Genomic DNA, 24,814 nt, shown 5'->3' on the forward strand with positions numbered 1-24,814 from the left:
GTGTTCCTGCTATTAGCATATACCTTTATAGTAAAGGATCTTTGTTATGATCTATATAAAGTTGAAATTGAAATGGGTTACCTGGGAGGCAGTTTGTAGATGTGACTGGAGCCGTCTTCAGTCCAGATGATGACTTTATCAGCAGTGATGAACTCTCCTCCGGTCCAAGCCTGATCGTTCTCACTGGGAACGGAGCAGAGCAACGAGTAGTCCATTGCGTCAAACACCTGCAACACATGCGAGACATATACAGGACTTGGTAAATGGAGGATGTCTGACATGTTGTTTTATCTGTTCGCTTTGATGAATTCCGGCTTTTGTGTATATACACACTGCAGTTTCTCACCCTCCAGTACTTGTTGCAGACGACCAGCAGGCTGCTCTGGGTGAATGTACAGAAGGAAATACTCTGACAGCCCTGGCAGTAGATTGGTTTGGACTCTTCTTCAAACACCGGATCCAGGTCCTGAACAAAGACCAAGACACAAACGCACATGGATCTCGTTAGGGAGGATCGTATTACAATTGGCAAACTGTTAACGCCGACCCAAACAGCTCAATCTGGAGAATGATTGACCGAGGGTCTGGAAACTACGCTGCTCAAAACATTAAGGGAACAATTAAATCACACATCGGATCTTGATGAACAAATTATTCAAGTTGAAAATCTTTACTGATGTACATTGTAAACATTGTTGAGAACAAAATGACGGAACAACTGTCAATGGAAACCAAAATCCTCAACCCATTGAGGGCTGGAGACAAAATCACACTAATATACGCTTATTGCTAATATACGAAGAGCAAAACATGGCTCACAATCACAAGTTGACATCATTCACATTAAGAAGATTTACATTTGTCAGATCACATTAGACCAGGATTTGATTGATGTTTGTTCATGTGTGTCTGTATGTCAGAGTACCTGCATCCTGCTGACGTCAGCTGTGATGATCCAGACCTTCAGAATCCCTGTCACGGACACCGCCACCACTGTGTCCTCTGTGGGAGAGAGGAGAGGTGGGAGATGTATGAAAACTTCACTTACCAATGAAAATCAGTTGAATATACAAAGACGGAATTTTCAACAGATTATTTAGTGCTCCAATTCAGCAAACTTGTGGCCTGAAGATTCACAGAAACGTGTCAGTGTAATGACATCTGAGAAAGGTCCGTCCGTCTCACCTTGTGTCCGGTGTGACCTGATGATGCTCATGGAGCTGATCCAGTCTGGAGATATCTTGGACACAAGTGAGTACAGGACCTCCAGGCTGGTAGCGTCCACCACAAGGACCTCTGGGTAATGGCCATTACAGAGCAGGCGACCTTCCCTCTCAGTGCCAACGGTAAACTGATAGAACTACGGAGGAAATGAAGGAGGAGGAAGAGAGAGCAATCTTTATAATTACATTGTTACTTCCTTAGTTTATGAGCAGCAGGTTTTGTTTTTCTTTTGTATGATATGTAGGTTTACTTAAAATGTCATTATTATGACTATTTATAACTATGTGAGGAACATTCTAACAACATTATACACAGAATGTCATCTAAAAAGACAAGAAAAACACAATAATTTACACTCAACTTGTTCTGACATTGAAGTGAAATTAAACGGCGACGGTTACACCTAGAGTATATATTTGATAATTTGATTTAATAATGGGATTTTTGCCATCGATTTATTACACACAAAGTGATTTCAAGCGTTTAATTGTTTTCATTTTGATGATTATGGCTTACAGCTCAAAATGTTTTAATATTGTGAGAAAGTTCCATACTGTAGCCTCACAGTGTCTCACTCTAATCAGCTCATTAACTCAAATCACCTGCTGAGGTTTCCTGAGCCTTTAATTGCTCTCAGTCTGGTTCAGTAGGCGACACAATCATGGGGAAGACGACCAGATTCTAATTTATTGAGCTGCACCTGTATATTCATATTATATGATACTGTGTGTGTGTGTGTGTGTGTGTGTGTGTGTGTGTGTGTGTGTGTGTGTGTGTCTGTGTGTATTACCTGTATACCAGTGTGAGCACAAGCAAGTTTAGTGAACTCGATACAGCGTCCGTCATTTACATCCCATAAACACATCTCCCTAAAAACCAGAATGAACAAAACAGCATCAACCAACAGGACGTTACTAAATAGAACCTTCGAGAACATTCAAGTTGGAAAGTATTTACAAAAAAAGATATGAATAATCTAACAAAATAAAACTTTTTTTAATCTGAACTCATCAGGAAAGAAATCAAGTTAAATACACACTCACCCACTCTCTGATGCACTGACAATGTACTGTTTGTCGCTACTGGCACTGGCTTTAGATAGACAGGTGATGGAGGCAGTATGACCAAATAGAATGGCCCTAGGACAAATCTGAGGAGGAAGAGGAAAGAGAAGAGGAGGCAAAAGGGACCGTGAAGACAAGGAGAGATAGAAGAGAAGGAATGCCGATGGGGATGTTACAAGATGAGCAGGATACGGCATGAAAAGTTACCTCCAGTTCACGCGTCATGTCCCACAGGCAGATCTGTCCGTCATGGCAGCCAGTGATAATGGTGTTGAAGTCATCCATCACCAGCAGGCTGCTGATGCAGTGGGTGGGAGCCATACGGCCCCAGAGGACTATGGGTAAAACCAGGCTGTTTCCCGACATAATGATGGTCTGTCTGAAATTCAGAATTGTTCTTTAGCATAGTGATGTCACACACACACACACACACACACACACACACACACACACACACACACACACACACACCTTGCCAAGAAAACACACACACACACTCTGAAGCTGAAGCTGGCTTCAGGCCCCACATCTGACAAGTACACTGCTCAAAATAATTAAAGGAACACTTTTTAATCAGAGTATAGCATGAAGTCAATTAAATGTATGGGATGTTGATCTTGTCAGTTAAGTAGCAGAAGGGGTTCACTCTCAGCCACTGAAGATAACCCTAGATCACCAATGGAGTGTTTGGAAGGGATGAGTTTAGTCTTCAGAAAGCATTAATCATCCAAGCAGGATCAACCAGATGGTCACGTGGTTGATACTGAGAGGATTAGATTACACAGATGCTATTGCATTGTGTCACTTTCCAAACAAGTTGTGTTTGGTGTACTATAGCAGGATGAACTTGCACTTTGATTCACAACCTTTTGTCCACCTCCACTGTCTGAAATTGCTTCTCCACTTATCCAAATTAAGGTTTGACAGCTTTGCTCTGGGTCGTTTGCTGTGTGATACACACAAGAGAATCTTACGCTAAATGTTCTACGTGATTTATTGACCACGTGACATTTCTTTGAGTGGCAAATGCATATTATCTGGACCATGGTAGTGTTGACAGTATTATCTATCTAACGTTAACCTGTGTTTTCGCGCTGCAGAGGACTAGCTAGCTAGCTAACCTTGGATACATCAACCAAACTGCGTAGCAACGTGTAATGGACGAGTATCATTTATGGCATGCTGCAGAATAATGCCTTGTCCTCAGAAATGATAAAATACGACGAGTAATGCATCTTTAATCGACCTGTCAGATGACTCGTGTGTTAGAGGACATACTGTATTAGCCTTTAGCTGTCCAGCGATGCATGAAGAGGACAGAAACCTAGCGCCAATGGTTTCAACGGCAGCATTAACGGAGCTTAACCACACAGCTTTTCTACAATTACAGGCGGCTAAAAACACGATTTCGTTTCGTTCTTGTCGATATCGCCGCCCCCGAAACAGCAGCTGCAATGACGCGTTTTCTGGGTTAGCATCACAGCTAAAGGAACCCAAACAGAGGATGAAACATTGAATTACATACCAGAACCGGAGTCTTACTAGAACATATCCTTAGACCCAAATATCGGCGTCGGACTTTTCTTTCTACGACAAATTAAAAAATGTAAGTATATCCGCTGTCCAGTTTGTTTTAAGCGAATTGATGCGGCGTTTGCGCTGAACAGCTCCGGTCAGCTGATCGCAAAACAAGCTACACCTACAACCGGTCTGACACTTTCAAAATAAAACCAGGTGCGTGCGTTTTCCCCAAAATAAAAGAATCATATGATATACAATGCTACAGCTATGATGTTCGAGTATTTTAAAGAGAGGGTTGTTTCATCTAAATTTCTTATAATATAAACATATTTTACAACACATAAAATACAGACTGTGTACATTAAGTGAGCCTCTGGTGTACTGTTCTCTTTTTTTTCGGACTAGTGCAAACTGATACATGGTTATGAGCTTTTAAAGCACTTATGCATTGTAACTTATGTTGGCAGAAGTTCATGTTGTATCGTGGATGCTGCACAAACCTGATCTCATATTCTCAAAACTTGTTTAACAGTTGCGAGAGAGAAAGAGAGATGAGGCAATTGTGGGTGGCGCTAAAAGCAATTCAACAAATTCAAATGGACATAACCTCTGCGTCTAACTCACTGCAAATTGTGTACAGTATAACCAAAGTGCTATTAATTCCAGAGAGAATTTAGATATTATTCATAAACTCACGGACACCATTGCCACAACGGTGTCGTCTCTCTCTCTCTCTCTCTCTCTCTCTCTAATTGTTCAGATAGATTGTACAGTATTATATAACTACACTACATTGCTAACAAGCTATTGGAGAATGTATGCTCAACAAGCTCCAACAGAAACTGCATGACAACACACACACACACACAAAGCACACCCAGAGTCAAGAGCAGACATGTCCACCATCATTAACCTGCATCAAAAGCAGGTTTGACACCCAATGGAGCTCAGTAGTAGAACAAACCGCTACCACAACTTTCAGATGTGTGAACACAATATGCAGTCGTGCAAATCAATGATGTCATACTATAATGTCCAATAACGGTTGACAATCTCCTTTGAGGGCCTGATAGTTAACCATCAATATGTAATACTTACCTGGTTAAAGAACTGAAAGAACACAGGAAGGTATTAATTCCATGCATATTGCTTCATTGTGTTTTAGACTGAATCGCAGTACAGACAAATCAGTTGTGTGTGTTGTGCAGCGTATTGGATGCATGCACACATAGTGAGTGTTTGGCCAGCATTTGAAAATCCACCCTAAACAAAAAATAAGAGCACAGAAATGAAGATATGTCCACCAATTTGTAGTCATTGATAAAAATGCTTAAAATGACAAATTCAAATAAGGATATTTTTTCATGGCTGCTTGGCTGGATTCAACTAAGAAATTTGAAGATATGAAATAAACATCTTGAATAGTGAACATTATTTAATATACAGTGTGTAAACTTTGAACAATAAAATACATCTGTCATGTAACATTGTAAACACGCTTAGAATACATGGTGATTAATATATGATGGCATTTACAAGCTGAAGTCTGTTTATAGTCCAGGTGTGATTACACAACTACAGAATTAAACTGCGTAGATGTGCGAGTGTGTTTGTTTTGAGTGAATCAGAGCTGCAGAACATTCTCTTGACTGAACTTTTAAGCTGGATTTGCCCTGTAGCTGCTAAACTCCCTGCAGTTCATTTCACCACAGTGACATCAGGCAATCACGTTAAAAACAATCCACTCTGCCAAGAAAGCTCAGGAAAGCTCAGCCCACAAAGCACTTCTTCCTTACAGAAATCTCTCAATAACAACAGACTATTCTTTGTACTCTTAACAGTTAAAATGTTACTCTTTATTGTTAAATATTTCTGAACTCAGTGGGAAAAAGTTTTGAATTACCCAGAGGAAATATTATTTTCTTTCATTTTTAAAATGCCCACACAGAATCTGAATAAAAAGCTTTGTGCAGAGTGTAACCAATCATTTAGGCGTTAATCCAAAGTAGCAGATCCAGATCACAGCAGAGACATCCTGTCACCTTCAAATTACTATTAAAAAGTCTAAGTTCAATGAGCTCTGACTTACATTGTCCCTTTAAAAGTGAGGACTCTGGACGTCCTGAAATGTATAGCACACACGTGGATGACACTTAACCTGAGAAGAAGGCAAGTCATTATATTTCCCGAAATGTTAGAATACTAATACTACTTTTTGTTGTAGAGTTTAGTTCTGCAGTGAAAAGTGTCATTACACATAAATCATTTCAGTAAATCAGAAGTCAGTAACTGATCAGGATTTTAAAGAGAAGAATCAGACTGATGTCCGTGAAAGTGGCGCAGGGATTTGTGTTTGAGGAACGCAGCGAGAGAAGACGACCTTTTAACCCTGACTGTGCCCGCAACCGTCAGCGGCCTCTCTCCCGAGGAAGCAGAAGAAAGGTGATGTCGACGCCGTTGACGATGCTGTTTCTGATGGCTCCTGTCTCCTTCGTCTGGCCGGTGAGCGGCCACAGCAACCCGCGGCGGCGCTCCAAGCATCTCGAAGAAATCGGGCGTCGTGCTGCAATTCAGGTACTGCCACGCCTTCTTCCCCGCTGTGTCTCTGAGTCCGACATTGGCGTCGAACTTGTTAACCAGCAGCCGCATCATGCTCTTGTGGCCGTGAACAGCAGAGATGTGGAGAGGCGTGTGGCCGCATACCGACCTCACGTTCACATCAAAGGTCACACCAGCCTTTTCCACTCCATACCTAAAATCAGAGGGGGAAACAGTAAATTAGATGCTCCTGAAGTTGAGCTTGCTACATGAGAGTAGAACTAGAAGGATTTCCATACCATAAAGTGTTAAGGACTCTGTGGTCTCCATGTTTAGCGATCCAGTGCAGCACGGTGAAACCAGAGATGAAGTCCCGTCTGTTGAGCAAGGACGGATCCTCTCTGAACAGGGAGTAGATGTCTGTCCAGGAGCCTGCTGCCCCTTTCACCAACCAGGCATGCTCCCTGGGCTCCAGAGGCACCAGGGACTGGAAATAAAATACATACAGTACTTAAACTATAGGGAGGATCAGGGTCACAGTGACAAAAGGAAATAATTTATAGTTGGGATCCTACCTGAGAGCATAGATCTGAATCAGAGCTACACTTGAAAGGATGCTTCCCTTTATTTTCTACAATTTCCTTACCTGCCGATGGGATTCGTGTTGAATGTGAGCAGAAGAGGAGGAAGTGCTGGGGAGGCTCCTCCTCACTTTGGCCTCCTTCCCTTCTCGGCCCTCTTCCTCACGCTCATTCAGGTCCGCCATGCTGTGGCAGCAAGGTGATGTGGAACAAGATGATAGCGAGGAAGAGGACAGGTTGTAGGGAAGGCTGAGGGAGGAGGAGATCAACTGTAGGCGGTTTAACCGGGCCGCATCACCACCTCCTCCTCCTCCTCCCCTAACCTCCTCAGGAAAAGGCCGGTCCAAGTCTTCCCCGAGACTGCGACACATCCTGCTTCTCAGGTTGCTGCTGACTAGCTGGGTAATCATTGGGCGACGAGGTAGATGAGACGAAGAGGTAGAGCCGTCACTTGACTCCACCTCCTCGCTGTCACCAATGATATTCCCTGTGTATTTCAAAAAGACTTTATTACAGGTGCAGCACTTAAATGGTTTGCCTTCAGTAATTAAGACAAGCAATTTTTTGTGGTGTTCCTCAGGGCTCGACCCCACAAGATGATTTTTGATTATTTAACTCTTATAACAGTTGATGGACAGTAGTCAGCTCAGACCTGTGGAGTAGCGCCAGGGAGACAAATGGGTGATGTCCTCCTTGCTGCCATGGAGATGAGAGTGATGCCAAGGTGCTGTGGTTTTACTTTCATCAGGAAACATTACAGACTGAGCTTTGGCTGCTTTGGCCTGCATGAGCAAGTCCTGGATTCGAGCCCCAGTCCCAGTATCATCTGAGGTTACAGACAGATGTCACATTAATGAGTGCAACAAAAAGGTAAATCTCAATCTAGATGAAGATCAACACTGATCTAATGTCGGCTGCTGATGATGTGTATGATGTACCTTGTCTGGTGTGCAGCTCCTCATTGCTGCTGTTCCACCCTGATCCTCTGGGGGAGACAGATGGTGTCCAGTCACTGCTGGAGACTCGCGCCTCAGACAAGGGGGAGAAGATGCCGCTCTGACTGGATGACCTAGAGTTGTGACCGGGCCCAATTTCAGACTCAAACTGGGAGTGCTGAGGGTTTGAGTGGGCGTCATAGATGTGATGCTCCACTTTCTCCTCTGCTCTGTCTGGAGAAGGTGTGTAGCGCATTGCTTCCAGAGGCAGGCTTCGTCTGGTCAACGCTGACTCACTTGGGGCTGGAACCGACCCCATATCCATCTGTGGTCCAGCCCATTGGCCTCCTGACCTGGCCCCTGACCCTGACCTTTGGCCTCTAGGGGACGGTGTTTCCTCTTCCACGTCCTCGATGAAAATCTGCGGGAGTTCATGTTTCCTGCCTAAAGAGTTTAAAGAGGAGGAGGAAATGACCTCGGAAGGTGGAGATGGGTCTGTGACACACGGCGAGGAGGCAGAGATAGACTTCACTGTACTGGAGAGAGGAGTTGCCTGGGGCCATGCACCCCCCACTGAACCAGGTCTCCTTGGGATGTCATCTTCCTCCTCATCCTCTTCCTGATCATCACAGGAGACTGCGTTTTTGTAGCTCTTTCTGTGTCGTGCATGGCGCAGGACATCTTGAGGGGAACGACTGGGATGGAGTTGAGGAGCTTCTCCAATCAGCTCCTGGTTGCATAATGGTGCAATGTTACGGGGGACCTCCTTCACTGTTGGGGTCTGTGAGAAGGTAACTTCTCCATGGGTCCTGACAGCAGGTTTCGTTCCAGGAGGCAGGCCATAATCGCCTTTCTGCTGTTCAATGAGGGCAAATGAACACAAAATGCAACATAGAGAACTTATAACATAAATTGAGTAAATAAAAAATGAATGTTCATGTATAACATTCACAATTCCAGATAAATTCCAGATCATTGAAATAATTCATTCCTCTAGACTACAGGCTTAACTTTTCAGACTTAGAATCAATATCATAGAAATGTGTTGCAGAGTTGAATAAAGGAATTCCTCAGAATCACTGAGGCTGTGACTTTTTAAGTATTCTTTTTGTAAATAAATTATTAAATATTTTTCTTTATCAATTAACCGATAATTGGATGAAAAGCAAAACTACAAAGTAAAGCTGCAAAAATGAACTCAGGGGTTCCGCAGAGGGTTTGGGGCGTGGTTCGGATATGACTAAATACTGGAGTTGTTGGTTTTGGGAAGTGGCCGCCCTGATGTTTACCTGTTGTTGTAGTCGGTGTTGTTGTTGTTGTTGTTGTTGTTGTTGAGCCCGGTTGTGCTTCTCCGAGATCCGGTTAGTCTCCACATTATTGTTGTTGTTCACGCATATCCCTGCAGCAGGGAGGGTGATCTTCCTGGCAGGTTGCGAGGCGAGTGTTGTTACCTCCGGGAGCCCGGCCACGGGACCGCGGGGCTTCTGTTTGCTCTCAACCGGTTTCTGGTGTGCTGACCCCGTTGGCGGCTCGGAACTCTTCCCGCGGGCTCCAGAGAACTCGCCTCCACCACCACCGGAGACATGTGCTTTGAATTTCTTCCTAAGGACAACATGAGACACCCCGTCCACCTGCTTGACGGTGGCTAGATTGTTGACGAACTTCTTGAAGAGCTCCCGGTTGTGGGCCTGGTCCCCCTCGCCCCGCAGGAAGCACCTGAAGTGAAGGAGGAGATCCGAGTTCCGGACTGAGTCTCCGTTGCTCCTCAGGAAATGTAATAGGGAATCCTGGGTGAAGTCTGTGGCCATTCCCGTCTTTACTGTATTTTACTTTAGCGGACTTTCTTTCTGTCTGTCAGATTCCAAAGGTCGCAGCTCAAGCTTCACTGACAGAAACTAGACTCCGCCCACCTCAGGTAGCCTGTTTAACCCTTACGCTGCTGCTGCATTCTTCAAACCGGATGTACTGGTCTGAAGCACAGGTGGAACATGCAGCTGGATGTGTTACAGATACTTCTATGTTCCATCTGTCACATTTCACAGGATAGTATTTTCATTTACGCGCCAGCTGGAGATACTAGTTAATATTACAGTTTATATGTTTAGGCATTATCAGTTTTAGAAAGTGCTCAGGGGTTAACTGAGCTGAAAACATACAGGAAATACCTGTAAGGTTTGATCATAACAGTGAATTACACGCGTTGTTATGTCAAAACGTTTTTTAATTTTTTGTAAAATACACAAAAACTGACCACATGCCCTGTATAAGTGTGTGTAAAGTTTGTAATTAAAAAGAAAAACCGTTTGGTGCTTTTGGTGCGAATTGTATTTTGTATATTTGGTAATTTTCTTCCTAGTCTAGCTTTCTTCCGTTTGTGAAACAGAATGATATTAACATTGAATAACCATGTTTTACTGTATCAGTTATTATGATAATTGTTAATGAACTTAAATATAAACCTCCCCTTGTGTGACAAAACAATGCACATTAGTTTATATTTTGTGTAATTGCTTCAGAAATACAAATACAAAAGCATCAGTTTTCAGACTTTTTTATTTTCCAAAGCCGCTGTGTGTTTGGAAGCCCAGAGCATCACCAACAGCGCCCACAGCTGGAAGAACAGAGTGTTTTGCCAGAATATTTCACACTTAACTTTCAAACATTGAAGCCCCATTTTTTTTTTCTGTTTGTAGGTAAAAACAACCTGAGAGACATTTTTTTTTCTTCATTCAGCGAAAAGCATGGGGTGAAACAGGGATTTTTTTTTAGCATTTTCTCAATGATCAAACTGCACTCCACAAATCAGGAAGTTATATATTTTTTTTCAATCTGGGTGAGTAAAACACAGATTGTTTTCATTCATACATTCGATTGTAATGTATTTGGGTGCAAAATAAATTAGTTAACGTAGATAAAAACATGCAGACAGATAGGAAGGAACAAGAAAAACAAATAAAAAGATGAAAGAAGAATATTTAGCGTGAACAACAAAGATAAATTGACACAATAGTTTTTATATCATGATTTTTTAAAACTTTTTGTCTATATAATTGATGGAGTAGCAGCATTTTTTTTTCTTTTTTAATTAGATTTTACGTTCAGTTTTTTTGGGCTCTGTTTTCGGGCTGCGGCCTGATAGTGTGTGTCGGGATTGCTGAGCAAAACGGGGCTTTGTTGGGGTCATCTGAACCAAAACAAAACACATCTTAACCACTGAGCACATCTGCTGCCGACCTTTCTGGCAATATATTTCATATTTGCTGTACCGTTTTTTTGCTTTGTGTCTGAAAAGCAGTGACACAAACGTCATTTTTAGCACCTCTGACGAGCAACATTGCCTGAAGACATCAATAATTTTTTTTTTGCTATAGCTGAGGGAGTTGCATATTTATTTGTTGAAAGAATTTGTCCAATTGTGTCTGCTTTAGCAACACATGTATCATTTAAGAACATGCTTAAGTTTAAATATATCAGATTTTGTGCTGTAATAAAAGGTGAAGCAGATGACTTGTGATCAGTGTTACAGTGGTTTTGGTAAACAGGCTTTCTATTCTTCCACTTCTACGGGGCGATGACGGGCTGCAGTGGTGGACAGGGGGAGGAGCTGCCATCCTGTCGGGACAACAGGATGCTGCCGATGGTCAGGCCTCCTCTTCCTGCTCCTCCCTCTGTTCCTTCACCTGTTGTGGTTGGTCTCGACCCCTCCTGGACAATGGTGGTGGCGTTTGTTTCTTCATTGTAGAGGCGCTTGATCCCATCAAAGAAGTTGTCTACCTCCATCTCCTCGACCTGAACACAGTCAGTTTAAACGGAATTCAGTTCTGTCACTAGAAATACATTAATACAAACAGAATACTACCAAAACACTTTTTTTCAGCTTTGTTTCCTTGTTTTTTTTTTAACAACATTGCTCTACTGATGATGTCTTTTATCAATCCCTAATAAAATCGACAGGCACAAAATTTAGTTCAGACATTTTTGGTCCTTTTGTCCTTCCACAGAAGCTCTCCTGCACACTGTTGTCCTTCCTGTATACATTGTTTTGTACCGAGTCATTACCTTGCGCTTGGTGGAGCCCTTGCAGCTCAGTGTGACCCTGTGCAGCTGGTGGCGGTGATGGAGGAGTTCAGGTGGAGACAGTAGAGCCAGGATGCTTCTGCTGGAGGAGGCAGAGACCCAGGTCTGCTCCTCCCCAGCAGCAGGTGTCCGAGGCTGGGCAGTGGCAGCAACGAGGGCTGGGTTGTTGACCATCCCTAAAAAAGTCGAGTTAGACAAATCCTTATACGTTACACTTTCATCTTACAGCAATTTATACTTCTTCATGAATTTAGGGAAGAGATTATTTTTGCTTCAATGTTACTTGGTGAAAAACTCAATTACTTTTAGTCTGTTAGAAATCTATAAATCTATACGCACTACACACAAAAGAAACTTTTAAAGTTCTACTTTGTCAGGGTGTTGCAAACATTTTTTAATGCATTTCTATCTTTTTTATCTTTGATCTTGAAAAGGAAGAAAATAAATGTGTATTTTTGATACTTAAACTTAATACTTAACTACTAATAAGTAACATAACTATATGGTTGTAATCATTGATACAGAAAGATACAAGGTTTAATGAATGAATATAGAAGATAACATATTTACCGATTGTACAGCAGGGGTCTGGGGGTTCACAGGCGGCTGGCGGCTTGGTGGTTTCACTAAGCAGGGGCTGGTAGATGTATACGGTGTTTGGAGGCAGGGAAGCTCTTGAAGTGGAAAGACTACAAGCCACTAGCTCTCGACACCGAATCAACTCAGAGCTGTTGATCTGACGGGCAGAAAGAAAGATGATTGATATAAAAGAAAAATATAAAAGACATTCCTATATTCCTAAATATTATACGTGTGTTAACATAAGTGAATGAAGCAGCAGACGACTGCAGACTTCCAATCTGTGCTGAATTACCAGGGAAGGAAGTTTGGTGTGTTGTTATCTTATGATGTTCGAATTGTAGTTCCCCTCCTCTCATGGAATTTCCCTTAATTACAGCTTCTCTCTCTGCTGCACCATTGCACTCAAAATTGTTTGTTTGTTTGTGATTTCAATGAGAGCACTTCCTCAAAGATGTGGGTATGGTGATTTTGGACAGACAGACACAAAGACCGATAGTTGGTCTGACAGACAATTACTTGGACCGGAAGACATCACCAACAGTCAGTACCTGTGCCTTCCCCAGCAACTCTATGGTGAGATGTAGCCAGTCAGGACAGCAGGTCTCCAGTTCCAAAGTAATGAGGGCCAAGGCCAGAAGCGATCCTTGAAGCTATGTCAACACACAGGAAACAAACCTGATCAGGGACAGTATCTCACTAACGGTTGGCACTTACAACATGTGTAGTTATGCAACAGAAAACAATATGTTCTCTGTCTCTGCAGCTCCTACACAAGGTGCTGATTAGGCAAGGTCGGGGGTCAAGATACACTTTGCCCTGTGCTTGTTCATGTTGATTTGTTTCCTATTTGTTTTAAAATGTGTTTAGCTTTGGTTGCTCAGCTTAGGCGATGAGCAAAAATGTTTCTGCTGTGAAATACTTCTTGGATCCCAATGTGTGTTATTTGGTGTTTGTGTCTGTGTGGGTGCATGTTTATGTGAGTCTACCTGGATGAGTGTGTGGTCAGCCAGACAGTGGTAGAGTCGGCGTGTGAGCAGGGAGAGATGCTGAGAGCGGCTCATTCCCAACACAGAGTCCAAAGGTCCAGAGCGACATGAAAGCACCAACGCATGGAACTGCAGGACGACAGGAAGAGGGGGAAAAACAAGGAGAGGAGAGCTCAATAAGCCTGTTATTAAAACTGAACGACAGCTCATCATGCAAACAAAATTCAAAACTGCAGTAACATGTTTCTGACTCAGGGTGTCACTGTTAACAGGCTTCATTTGATTCACAGTGACAATCACAATTAGTTATTTATTAGAAAACAGGCATTCGAGTGTGTAACTACTAATCATAAATGAACATAGATATGTCGCTGTTAAGATTTAAGATTTAAGATACTTTATTTGTCAGGTCACATGCAATGAACTCGTAATCTTATGCCAGAAACACAAGTGAGTGTGTGTGAGTGTTGTGCTGAGCAGGGGTGAAAGTAGGCCGGGACTCAGTATCACCAAACACTTCAGTGCTGATACACAGTATTGGCGAGAACTCTACTAGAATCTACTTTCATCCCCGGTGCTACGTACAATGTGCAGGAAGTCGAGCGATGTAGCGGTGTGCAAATCCCAGTTCAGTTTGTCCAAGATAATCCGCTCCATCCTCAGGATGTCTGATGGAGAGCAACCACAGCTGCTGGATCCAACCAGATCCCTCAGAGGGGGCACACACTGACAAACAAGCACACAATATCAAAACATGAGACCTCAGATCTTCACCTAAAATAAGTGTAACAATCTCCCACTTGTCTCCAAAAACTGTTTATAGATGTTTCTAGCGATGGAAGTAATTTTCTTGATTATCATGTAATAGTAACAAACACATAGAATGCTGAATATGACAACAAAAGTCTTGACTCTTCTGTGTGTGCAGTGTCTGCTTCACCTCGTCCTCCTCCCAGGTTTTGGCAGCCAAAAAGAAGCAGGCGATGGCAATGCAGCGGAGGTACTTTGGACGGGCCTACAGACACAACAAGTCAATGATATGCAGGGATTTATCACAACTTGTGGAAATAAGTGAAGGATAACTGCCAGTGGAGATTCTGGTCCTTGAGGTTGACATATTTACATATTGACATACAGTGTACAGAGTATTGGTGGAGAGAATTGGAATCAAACTGTTGAAATGTTGAGTGGATTTGAAGGTCTCAATTAGAGCCTTTGAATAAAAAGCAAATCTGCAAAAGGTTCAACAGTATACTTTATAAATACCATACATCTGCTCCTTTCATTCATTCATTCAGTGGAGAACAATGTTGACACAATCAACAGGTACTTCCTAGTGTGGACTTGTTGTGCAGCCTGACATGAACAGAGACTTCCTGATCAGGAACCTCCCACTGATGACAAGAACTCCACAAACAAACCCCCCAACAAAGATCCAGGCAGAGGCTTTCTGTAAACAAGAGCCTGTCTGCTTTGAGCTCTACAATAACTACCGTTTTCCTATTTGTTCCTATTGTTGCGCCTGTATGAATGCGCCTGTAGAGTTACCGTGTGAAGCCTATTACCCAATTAACCAATTCTCTATATAAACGTAAAATGAAAGTATCTATCCGGCTCTAGTCAGTATGTTTTACCTTGATGGAAGCAAGGAAGCGATCCAAGATGCTAACAGCCAACACCAGACTCTCTGGGTACAGCTGGAGTCTGCTGTGGAGTTCTGTCAACCATTGCACCGCCTCATCCCGCTGGGCTGGGGAGACATCTGTATCCTACAACAGCAGAGGATGACATAATTGAACAAATGACGCAAACTCATACACTGATAATGACTTCATAGTGACTGATCAAATCAAACGTCCTTGTACAGCCCAGTATCACATACAATGTCTCAAAGGGAGGCAGGGTGACCGTTGTGCTTTGAACGAATGGTGATCAGTTTAAAGGAAGTTATCTATCTATACATTATTTACGTTAAATCTTAGCCCATTTCCTTTCAGACATGTCACTGAGTCTAAATCTGTGGTGTGGTGTGTGTGTGGAGTATGACATAACAGCAACCTGACACTGTTCAGCCTCTCAGCCTTTTTATGTCCAGACTAAAAACAAAAAACCAAGAGGACAACTTTCCCTGATTATTCCTCCTCCAAATCTCAAATCTGTCAAATTCATTTTAATAAGAATGGAATCCAAAACAATAGAGGGATCATTTGAATATGTCGTTTGAGCACTGCGGTGTAGGGAAATCCAAAAACCTGATAATCCTGTTACGTAATGAGTCTTCTAGTGTTTAGCAGACCCATTTCATTCCCTAGAAAACTGATGAGCACAGACACTTCATCACTCTGCAGGTATACGCTTTACCTGGACACAGTGCTGTAGTGTTTGTTTGGAAACTCTTACCCGAGTTGTATCCCTGGTAAGTTGGTCAAAGGGTCATAACCATAACTGGCTCAGCGCTGTCATTTACAGCCTAATTATGGCTCTCCCATGATAAACATTGAAATACAAATGGTGCTATAGGAGCCACAGTCAAGAGGAAAAGGAAAATCTATAAGATCCTAAAGTAAATATTTTCAAATAAGTCAACTAAAGTAAAACATAAAACGGAAATGGGTGCTTGCTCCAAAAATAAAAGTGTGATATTGAACAGAAAGTAAAACAGCCTTGAATAAATTGAACAAAAACAAAAGCACTGGAAGGTCCAAAGTAAATTCCCTGGGATTTCACCACACTCTTACATCATATACACGCATGTCATGAGAGAAGATAAGTTGGTAAACCCAGCTGAGTCTAATGATTGTGTAATGATACCACACGCCACACTTTAAGGAAGTATTTGTCCAATGACTCACCTGTTTCTGCAGCTGATCCTGATACAACACGGCGTCATAATAACACGTTATCTACTCTCATACAGTCGGCTCTACAGGCCTGGGAACCAAATAGTGTGAGCTTGTGCTCTGGGTGTATTTCTTTTTAACCCATGGTGCAACAGTGAAGTGAATAAGGTGATGAGTTTTATGAGACACCTGTGAGTCTGCGGCATGAGTCACAGTCACAGTCTGCAAGCTGAAGTTTACGAAATGTAAACGTCTACTTGCAATTATATTCTCTGAATCTGGCTTTATCTGCGCTGACATGTCAGTGGATCCCTAAATGGATGAATTGGGTGGATGTTTACCTGTCCGGAAGGCTTCTTTGGCACGTAGACCTTCCACATCTTGGCTTCCCTAGAGGCGGCCTTTTCCAGAAGAAAAGACAGCCTCTGGCGTTCCCAGGGTTCGGTGAACTTCATTTCTACCTACCCTGGTTGAGCCTACCTCCCCACCAGATACAGCCACCTGCAAGGGACACCCAGAGAAAACATACATGCAACATATCATTCACTGCATACTGTCTGTCCTCACATAGCACAAGGCTTGGCACTATGATTAACATGGGAAATATTACAGTTAAAAGACCAAAACATCTGAAATGACTTGCCTCACATTGTCTCATCGTTCAGTGTAAATTTGACAATGATTTATTGGCTGACATCAGAAAACAGGATAAGGAGTGGACAACCATAATATAAATGATGGTTAGCTCCAAGTAGTGCTATAATGAATTAGCACTAGATGCTTTGGAGTGTTTGGCTATCTATGATTCAGCTCGGTGAACAGCTAGCGGTTGCTTATAAGCTGATTGTAGACAGTCTGTATGTTTGAATATATTGACTGTTTGATTCTACATTACCTCTAAAACTGTCAAATGCAAATGGATATTTGGTGGGGCTATTTGAACAAGCCACCGGGATGTCCTACTCTTGGGGACCAAAGATCTCCATTGACAGGCGTATAATTTATAAGAAGCTTACTTCCATTACTCTGGCTCCGGCTATAGCCTGGAATCAGTCTAGCACTTCCTTAGCGTTGCAGGCAACTGGCTTGTCGTCCTGACGTATCAAATGAATTGACATAATTTAGCAAAACGTTTTTATGTTGAATTCAGCACAAGCGTAAAAAATGTAAATCGCTGTTAAATGTTGCTAACGATGTGTGTGTCAGTGCGTATGTGTAATAAATGAGCCAAGTAATAGCAGGGATATTTAAAGGGTCATTTCGAAGCTAGGAAATAGACGAAGCCTGACCTCCCCTACGAAGCGGAGAAAACCACAGCTGGATTTCATTCGGTCGATTAAAGTCGAGGAACAAAAGGGTCAAGTTCCGGGTCCCGTCCGTGTGTTTACATGTCCATCTTGGCGTCCATGGTGCTGCTTATAGGGGAAAAAAGGGGATTAAAAAGGGGCAAAATATATAAAAAAATAAGTGAACGGAATATAGACCAAGAAGTCTACTTCCGGGGAGGGGACTGGGGGAGGAGGAGGAGTGGGAGAGGAGGACTGGGGGGGGAAGGACGGATAGGCTCCACCCACTTAGGCACAGACCAGGAGATCTTTCATCTTTTATCCTGTTATATTCCTATGATCTTATGATTGTGTCTCAGATGTGAGTACAGCAACGGTTTGTATAGCATTACGCTAATATTTTACAAACTGTAAATGTGTCACACATTATTTAGCCAATATCTCTGATTTATCGATGTCAGTGAGCAAAAATTAAAATAAACAAAATGAACAAAGGTTAAAAAAAATCAACAACATTAATTAAGAAACACAAAATGAAAGTATCATTAAGTGTACCATCAACATATACTATACACATATATATATATATACACACAGGTCAAAAAGCACTAATGCTGCACGTAATGCACGTAATGCTGAGATGACATCCAACCTCTCTATAGCCAAGAGCCAATCAAACCTTTTAATTTTGGGCGGCCTATTTGAACTTTACAAAATACAGCACGCGGATTGGTTGAAAGAAGGGTCAATCCTGGCGGAAGCGTCAGATTATTTTCTTGATAGAAGTGGCATTTATCGATGGATTATGCGTACATTTTCGTCAAAAATAACCTATTTGTTGACACTAATGTGAAAATTAAAGCAAAATACAGCCAATTTATCGTGCGTAATTTAAAACCGTGAACGTTAAACCTGATTGGAGGCGGCGTCAATTCTAGAACCCACTTCCTGATTGGCTACTGCAATCTGATGTGAAATGTGGGCGTGACAGTTGTGAACGTCAACAAAGGAAAGAGAAAGGAGAGAAGAGAAAAAGGATAACCAAGACAAGACAACAGATATGTGGATATAAGCTGAAATAACAGGTCAGTTGAACTTGATTTGTCAAAAAATGCCGCTAATTTGCACGGAATTCATCACTCCATCGAATTACATTTAATGCCGAGGCTGAAATCTTTCCGAAACGTTTACATTTGTATTACATTTGTATTATACTGTATTTTAGTGGTTTCAACCCCAACAAGGAAACAAATCTGACGTCAATTTTGAGACAAATAACGGCATTTGTAAGTGTTCTAGGAGTAATCTGGATATGCATGTTTTTTTTCTCTACTTTAATCCGCCAATGTTTTCATTTGGTGTTAAGTGAGTATGTCAACCCGAGCCTTTGACATGGTTTTACTCAATCATTGCACCAAAAATAGCAATAACCCGCGTATAATATAGCTGGTGTTTCAATTCCTTTGCAATTTTGACTCTAAAAGTGTATTGCATTAGTTGTATTTTTTATTTACATCTATCGTCTGAATTCTTCTCCTTTCAAGGCAGAGCTTTTTTGTCACGGTTTTACTGCAGAATAAAACGTAAACATCTACATCTGAGTTATTGCGTGTTACTAATATGCTCGAATCGAAGGTGTAGTTCAGTGGCGTTAATCGTGTATAACAGTATATTTTGATATACATGTAGGTTAGTATGGATGAAAGATCAGCCCATCCCCCCGCTCCGATCTGAGGATTTAAACGCAAAGAGCCGCTAGCTTTCTACTGCTAATATTAACCTAGGCTCCCCCGGACATTTGTTGTTTTACGACTAAATAGATATTGTGTCGTGTGTATGGCGTTTTTGTGTCCGTGTAGTTGATAGATCGACTTTGATTAAGAGGTTGTTTTTCGATGTAGAAGAGCTTCAGAAGGCGTCAACCAGAGGAAACCTGACCCGGGGGGTGGGGGGTTGGACTCCGGACTGTGACCGTGAAATATATAGGTCACAAAACATGGCAACCTGGGGGGTTGTTATTATTACTATTAAGTTTGGTTTGGTTTACAATACCATAATAGTTGTAAAAGTCGATTAATATATGTCCTATTTACTTTTAATATGGAAATGTTATGGGGAAAAATCATTGAAAAGTTTGGAATTTCATTGGCGTAATAGTATATTATTATGATTATTATTGTTAATATAATTATTATTTTCAATCACTAGTTATAAAGACTGACTGGAACGCCTACAAACTTACGATAACAAGTGAACCAAATACCGTAATGGCCATTGTCATTTGAAATTTCCGTTTCATTCTCTCCCTAAACAACTATAGACCTTAAGACCAACTCGTGTTCTCCCTTAAAATGGTATCAACAATAAAGAAACGTGTTATTAAATTAACAGTGAGCTTTTTGTTCACATATAGACCTATGTCATATGTGGAAATTGATGTACAGTACATGGATTTGGTTGTTTTTGCATTTTACAGACCGCTATATACAGTCCATATACAGGTGCAGCTCAATAAATAAGATATCGTGGAAAAGTTAATTTATTTCAGTTATTCCATTGAAAAAGTGAAACTCTCATTTATTATAGATTCATAACACACAAAGTGAAATATTCCAAGCCTTTATTTGTTTTAATTTTGAGATTATTCAATATGGTGTCACACTCTTATCAGCTCATTAACTCAAATCACCTGTGCAAAGGTTTCCTGAGCCTTTAATTGTCTCTCAGTCTGGTTCAGTAGGTCACACAATCATGGGGAAGATGACCAGATTCTAATTTATTAAACTGCACCTGTAGTTTAAACCCCATTTTTAAAATATACTTGTTTTTTAATAATACTCTCTAAACACTCGTTAAGTTGTAAAATCCACCCGCAAGTGTGTTTTCAGTATCTGTGTATCTGTAAAAAACATTCATCATGAAATGTTTCTGTCTTGCAGTGTAAATACTGTGTGTGTGAGACATTACTGCCTGCGGAGTCAGCAGAGACATGGATGGTTTCAAGCTGATGAAGGAGCTGAGGGTGAATTATGAGCAGGAGCTTTATTACCTGCCCAGAGAGGCGGGACTCTGCCTCATCGAGTCCACCACACAGGTGAGCAGGTTCACCGTCAGGACTACAGCTAATTATTCATTCTATTATTACTGTTTCAAGTCTTATTCTGTTTACCGGAATGCAAAGTAGCTAGGGGTGCATTCTTCAGATGTTTAGTGAACCTACCTGCTAAGATACAGGTGAACTACATTCAGGTGCTGCAGCGGGTTGATGATCACTGTTTTTTTAGGATGACAGTCGGATCTCGGCTAAGAGCAGAGATGCCAAAGTGGAGGATTTGTGGAGCCTAGCCAGTTTCTTTGGTTACAGCACGCAGACCTTCGTCCTGGCCGTCAACCTGCTTGATAGATTTCTGGCCATGATGAGGGTAAGAAACGTTCACGCCTACTATTGTTTTTGTGTTCTAGTTCACAGAGCAATATTTTATCCCTTGAAAAGTTGAGAAGAAGCTAACATTTACGAGAGTTAATGATTGGAATCAGCTTGTTGTGTTCAGATACTAGGATACTTTCTTAGCTGCATTGTCCTTGTTCCTCAGATCCAGCCAAAGCATCTCTCCTGCGTCAGCCTCAGTTGCCTTCACATGGCGGCCAAAGTGATGGAGGACGAGTGCAATCTGACCTCCATCGATGAGCTCATCCGCATCGGACAGTGCAGGTTCACCGTGTCTGACCTGGGCCGCATGGAGAAGATCATCACAGAGAAGCTCAACTTCAAGTCCAAAGCAATCACTGCCTTAACCTTTTTGCACTTGTACCACCAGATTGCACTTTCTCAACCCACAGACAGGTGAGTCAGAGGAAATCAATTGTGATCTGCCATTTATATTGACATTAGTATTTCCCGAAGGTTGCACTGATGACCTGAAGATGTAACTGAACCAGACTGTGACCTTATCTCTTATCTATGTGGGGTTTTGTTTGGACAGGAAGGAGAGTGTGAGCCTGGAGAAGCTGGAGGCTCAGCTCAGAGTATGTCTATGCAGGATCTCCTTCTCCAAAGCTAAGGTAAGAATCTCACAATCCACTTTCATCATATTATTCTGACAGCAGAGTGAAATCTGTCTGTATTTTGCTTCTGTTTTTTCATCTTTTATCCGTCTCTTCCTATGCAGCCATCTGTCCTGGCCTTATCTCTGCTGAGGCAGGAGATCCAAGCTGTCCAGTCTGAGGACATGATGGAAATCGCTCATCAAATCCAGAGACACCTGAAGGTAAAACCCCCGATACACAGATTTATTTGGGTTAACATGGCCACAGTGATCCAGTTTCTGCAGGGATCTTTAACCTGGCTTATTTTCTCTGGCTGGCTTCCAAACCCTTAACCTGAAAAACTACCAACATGCTTGCGATTATGATACTGCTAAGTGGGTTAATCACATGACTGAAGTATGTGATGATGATAGTTTTGCTTTCAGATTGTTGACGTACTGGTTTGTGTCGCTTTCAGATAGTGGATTCTGAGCTGATGTACTGGTGTGATCTGGTGGCTCAGTGTCTGTCAGACTACGCATCGCCCGAATGCAGCAAACCCAACCACAAGAAGCTGGTGTGGATCGTGTCCCGTCGGACGGCCCAGAACCTCCACAGCAGCTACTGCAGCGTTCCTGAGCTACCCACCATCCACGAGGGAGGCTGGGACGAGAGCGAGAGGTCAGAGCCTCAGACACACTCAAGAAACACAACATCAATCAGACACCATGGCCTGAAGTCACTAAGCAGCTTTTTAAAAAATGAATCATGACAGAAAAGGTCACTGTGACTTGACTTGACTTGACTATACTAGACTAGTGCTGAAGAAGTCTACAGTAGGTGAGAGAGTATTCAGCTTTACCTGTTTGGGATTAGCCCCAACAAGTGCGAATAGTTTCTGTTTGAGACTGAGAGCACGGAAAACACCAAACAATCCTGACAGCAACCCACACACACACACTTTCAGTTTGTATGGCAACAGCGTCCAACAGCCAAAATGGCCACGAAAACAAGTTGTCAAACCTAGTTTAGCATTAACAGCAAAGTAATCCTCAGTGTTAATGCTGAACATGAGGCAGCTTTATGTCTGACAAAGTTTCTGCTGCACATTGATCTGACAGGTTTGGGATTCTTTAAGTGTAATTAAACTTTGATAAACAATATAACAAGATAATAAAGCTTGGTTTGGTTTACGATACCACAGAAGTTGTAAAGGGTTGATTGATATATGTCCTATTTACTTAATATGGAAATGTAATGGAAAGAATCATTGAATAGTGTGGAATTTCATTGACGTCATAGTGTAACAAACTGTGTGTGAAACGTCCCATTACACACAAAACACACCTCTCTCTCTCTGCCTGCGTCAGAGCCCTTAAGTGTGATGTGTCACTGGTCACGTCCCACCAAGACACATTCCATGATGTCACATGAGACGTGAGACGCCTCAGTGCTTACGCAACGACATCCATAGTTATGAAACACAGCACTGACAGACTGACTGACTTCCAAACTTGCATAAGACACTGACTGCAGGGTAGATTTGCTGTAAGATAAACATCATACTTACAATTTTCCTCTTTGTACGTAAACACTGACATGTTTGTGTGTTTGTTTGTGCAGTGAGGACTCGTGTGAGGACGCTCTGAGTTCAGGGGAGGAGAGTCTCAGCAGTTCTTTGGGCAGCGACGCCGAAGGTGCATTCTTCCCTCTGCACCTTTGCCGTCAAAAACGTCCCCAACGCCTGGACGCCTGATGGCCGCACCGTGGCTCGTGCCTTTGTTTGCCACCCCCCTTCTATATCTTTAACTTGTCATAAATGGCCAACCAGACTGACCCCTGCCTGGAATAATCCCAAATAGGAAGTTCAACACAAAACTGCCAGCTGATGTGGATTCTTCCTGCCTGGTTGATTTGCCTTTTAGTTGGTAGATGTTTTTGGTGCGTGTTGTCACATTCCAGAATAGAAGATTTGTACACAATGTTGGCTGTGAGAAGAAACATTCGGGTGTCATCCTCCTGGAACTTTAAATGCCACATTTCAATAGTTTATCTTCTAGTTTACATCACCAAGAGAAGGAAACTTGCCCCAAAACATTGTGGTGTTTCTTCAGGTGCATGTTTCTGACTGTTATTCATCGAAAAACTGTATTTTATTAGGGATGAGTTCTTCATACTGACGTCAACAGTGGCTTTTTGAGACCTGGAGTTATCTCCCATTTACAAATCTTACTCTTCTCATTTCTTTGAGTTAAAATTTAGGTTGAGGGGAAATCTTGTCTGATCTTAACAAAGTAGAAAAGTGTTTGGACCTGTCTTACACCTAACAGGCAAAACACAAGAAATGCTAGTAACATATTTATGGCCATAGTAGAGAATGTTTGTTAACAGGCTTTAAAAGCTAAATTAGATTACGTTGTCATTTCTTCTGATCTCAAGATACAGGAGCTGAAATTATAGTCGCTCTCAGCTGCTGTACGGAGTTTACGTTAAATTTGCACAGGTCCATTTTGATGGCATTGTAAGTGTTAGGATTATTGGAGTGGAGGTTTATCTTAGCTATTTGTAGCATCATTCTCCCAACATTCAGTCCTCTGAAACATCCTCTCCAAGCAAAACAGAGCCCCCTGTCTGCATGGTGTTCACTCAAAATATTGAAAGTGTGTGTGTGTGTGTTTGTGAAGCTCTGATGATTATTGAAAGTTGCCCGTGTTAGGAATTAGTGGAAACATTCTAGGTGTCTGTTCAGAGAGAGTGTTGTACGGAAACAAAGTAATGTTGACCGAGTGTCAAAAAAAAAATCACAAAATGTAAGAAAATGTTTTTACAAAAACATGGAAAACTGTATATGATGTAAAAAAAAACAAAAAATGTGAATAGTTCTCTGTAGATATTAATTTATTCTTCTTGTCACATGTATTGAAAAAAAATCTTATAAAAAAATATTTTTTAAACTGATTGATGTCATTTCTCACCCTCGCACAACACAACAGCAACACACAGGTCTTATTTTCAATGTGAGAAGCCTGGACAGAGAACAGGTCGTTCTGTGAGGTCACCTGACCTGGCAACAGCAAAGTCACGTCAGTAGCCGGTGACAAAAAAGCAAACGGAAGCACGACAAAAAAGGTAGAAAGTTCATTCAGTCCTACCA

At 41.9% G+C, this 24,814-nt stretch overlaps 4 protein-coding genes across 6 annotated transcripts in view; 1 reads left to right on the forward strand and 3 right to left on the reverse strand.

The window, feature by feature from the left end:
• wdr7 (WD repeat domain 7) overlaps window positions 1–3,981 on the reverse strand; it is a 54,757-nt gene extending 50,776 nt beyond the window's left edge. The window contains exons 1-8 of the mRNA XM_076163680.1: window positions 3,814–3,981; window positions 2,496–2,667; window positions 2,268–2,374; window positions 2,015–2,093; window positions 1,186–1,360; window positions 926–1,002; window positions 347–466; window positions 82–227 (exon numbers count right to left, since the gene is read on the reverse strand). Coding sequence (XP_076019795.1) covers window positions 82–227; window positions 347–466; window positions 926–1,002; window positions 1,186–1,360; window positions 2,015–2,093; window positions 2,268–2,374; window positions 2,496–2,654 — 863 coding nt within the window. The 5' untranslated portion in view covers window positions 2,655–2,667; window positions 3,814–3,981. The remainder of the gene's footprint in view (window positions 1–81; window positions 228–346; window positions 467–925; window positions 1,003–1,185; window positions 1,361–2,014; window positions 2,094–2,267; window positions 2,375–2,495; window positions 2,668–3,813) is intronic.
• A 1,245-nt stretch (window positions 3,982–5,226) lies between these two features.
• On the reverse strand, window positions 5,227–9,778 carry sowahb (sosondowah ankyrin repeat domain family member B). 2 transcript variants are annotated; one of them, XM_076164103.1, is made up of 6 exons: window positions 9,153–9,778; window positions 7,867–8,716; window positions 7,581–7,754; window positions 6,994–7,415; window positions 6,647–6,834; window positions 5,227–6,561 (listed from the first exon to the last, which is right to left on the reverse strand). In XM_076164103.1, the coding sequence occupies exons 1-6, from the start codon at window positions 9,669–9,671 to the stop codon at window positions 6,111–6,113; spliced, it is 2,604 nt and encodes an 867-aa protein (XP_076020218.1). In that variant the 5' UTR covers window positions 9,672–9,778; the 3' UTR covers window positions 5,227–6,110. The 2 variants fall into 2 exon arrangements, with proteins under 2 accessions (XP_076020218.1, XP_076020217.1); XM_076164102.1 differs by having other exon boundaries at window positions 7,867–8,719.
• A 620-nt stretch (window positions 9,779–10,398) lies between these two features.
• ccni (cyclin I) lies at window positions 10,399–17,867 on the reverse strand. 2 transcript variants are annotated; one of them, XM_076163926.1, is made up of 10 exons: window positions 17,638–17,867; window positions 16,690–16,849; window positions 15,143–15,277; window positions 14,449–14,523; window positions 14,094–14,234; window positions 13,509–13,637; window positions 13,071–13,172; window positions 12,520–12,676; window positions 11,923–12,098; window positions 10,399–11,652 (listed from the first exon to the last, which is right to left on the reverse strand). In XM_076163926.1, exons 2-10 carry the CDS (start codon window positions 16,801–16,803, stop codon window positions 11,425–11,427), a joined length of 1,257 nt encoding a protein of 418 aa, XP_076020041.1. In that variant the 5' UTR covers window positions 16,804–16,849; window positions 17,638–17,867; the 3' UTR covers window positions 10,399–11,424. The 2 variants fall into 2 exon arrangements, with proteins under 2 accessions (XP_076020041.1, XP_076020040.1); XM_076163925.1 differs by having other exon boundaries at window positions 11,923–12,116; window positions 12,511–12,676.
• Window positions 17,868–18,630: 763 nt separating this feature from the next.
• On the forward strand, window positions 18,631–24,615 carry ccng2 (cyclin G2). Its single transcript, XM_076163943.1, has 8 exons — window positions 18,631–18,719; window positions 20,574–20,728; window positions 20,919–21,056; window positions 21,228–21,478; window positions 21,618–21,696; window positions 21,804–21,902; window positions 22,139–22,341; window positions 23,284–24,615. Exons 2-8 carry the CDS (start codon window positions 20,624–20,626, stop codon window positions 23,414–23,416), a joined length of 1,008 nt encoding a protein of 335 aa, XP_076020058.1. The 5' UTR covers window positions 18,631–18,719; window positions 20,574–20,623; the 3' UTR covers window positions 23,417–24,615.
• Window positions 24,616–24,814: the final 199 nt, after the last annotated feature.

The sequence above is a fragment of the Genypterus blacodes genome, unplaced genomic scaffold (assembly GCF_046128005.1).
Source record: "Genypterus blacodes isolate CSIRO-AG114 ecotype Tasmania unplaced genomic scaffold, CSIRO-AGI_Gbla_v1 ptg000133l_1, whole genome shotgun sequence".
Lineage (NCBI taxonomy): Eukaryota > Metazoa > Chordata > Actinopteri > Ophidiiformes > Ophidiidae > Genypterus > Genypterus blacodes.

What these genes read in the sequence shown, in the direction of transcription:
- sowahb (XM_076164102.1), bottom strand. Translation starts at nt 9,671, where the DNA reads ATGGCCACAGACTTCACCCAGGATTCCCTATTACATTTCCTGAGGAGC. An exon ending in TCCCTGGCGCTACTCCACAG is followed by an intron (nt 7,416 to 7,580) that starts GTCTGAGCTGAC and finishes TGAAATACACAG; the next exon opens with GGAATATCATTGGTGACAGC. An exon ending in AACACGAATCCCATCGGCAG is followed by an intron (nt 6,835 to 6,993) that starts GTAAGGAAATTG and finishes TTTTATTTCCAG; the next exon opens with TCCCTGGTGCCTCTGGAGCC.
- ccng2 (XM_076163943.1), top strand. Translation starts at nt 20,624, where the DNA reads ATGGATGGTTTCAAGCTGATGAAGGAGCTGAGGGTGAATTATGAGCAG. An exon ending in GATTTCTGGCCATGATGAGG is followed by an intron (nt 21,057 to 21,227) that starts GTAAGAAACGTT and finishes CTTGTTCCTCAG; the next exon opens with ATCCAGCCAAAGCATCTCTC. An exon ending in CTTTCTCAACCCACAGACAG is followed by an intron (nt 21,479 to 21,617) that starts GTGAGTCAGAGG and finishes TTGTTTGGACAG; the next exon opens with GAAGGAGAGTGTGAGCCTGG.
- ccni (XM_076163925.1), bottom strand. Translation starts at nt 16,803, where the DNA reads ATGAAGTTCACCGAACCCTGGGAACGCCAGAGGCTGTCTTTTCTTCTG. An exon ending in CTGACCACACACTCATCCAG is followed by an intron (nt 13,173 to 13,508) that starts GTAGACTCACAT and finishes GTGTTGACATAG; the next exon opens with CTTCAAGGATCGCTTCTGGC. An exon ending in AGTTGCTGGGGAAGGCACAG is followed by an intron (nt 12,677 to 13,070) that starts GTACTGACTGTT and finishes TCTGCCCGTCAG; the next exon opens with ATCAACAGCTCTGAGTTGAT.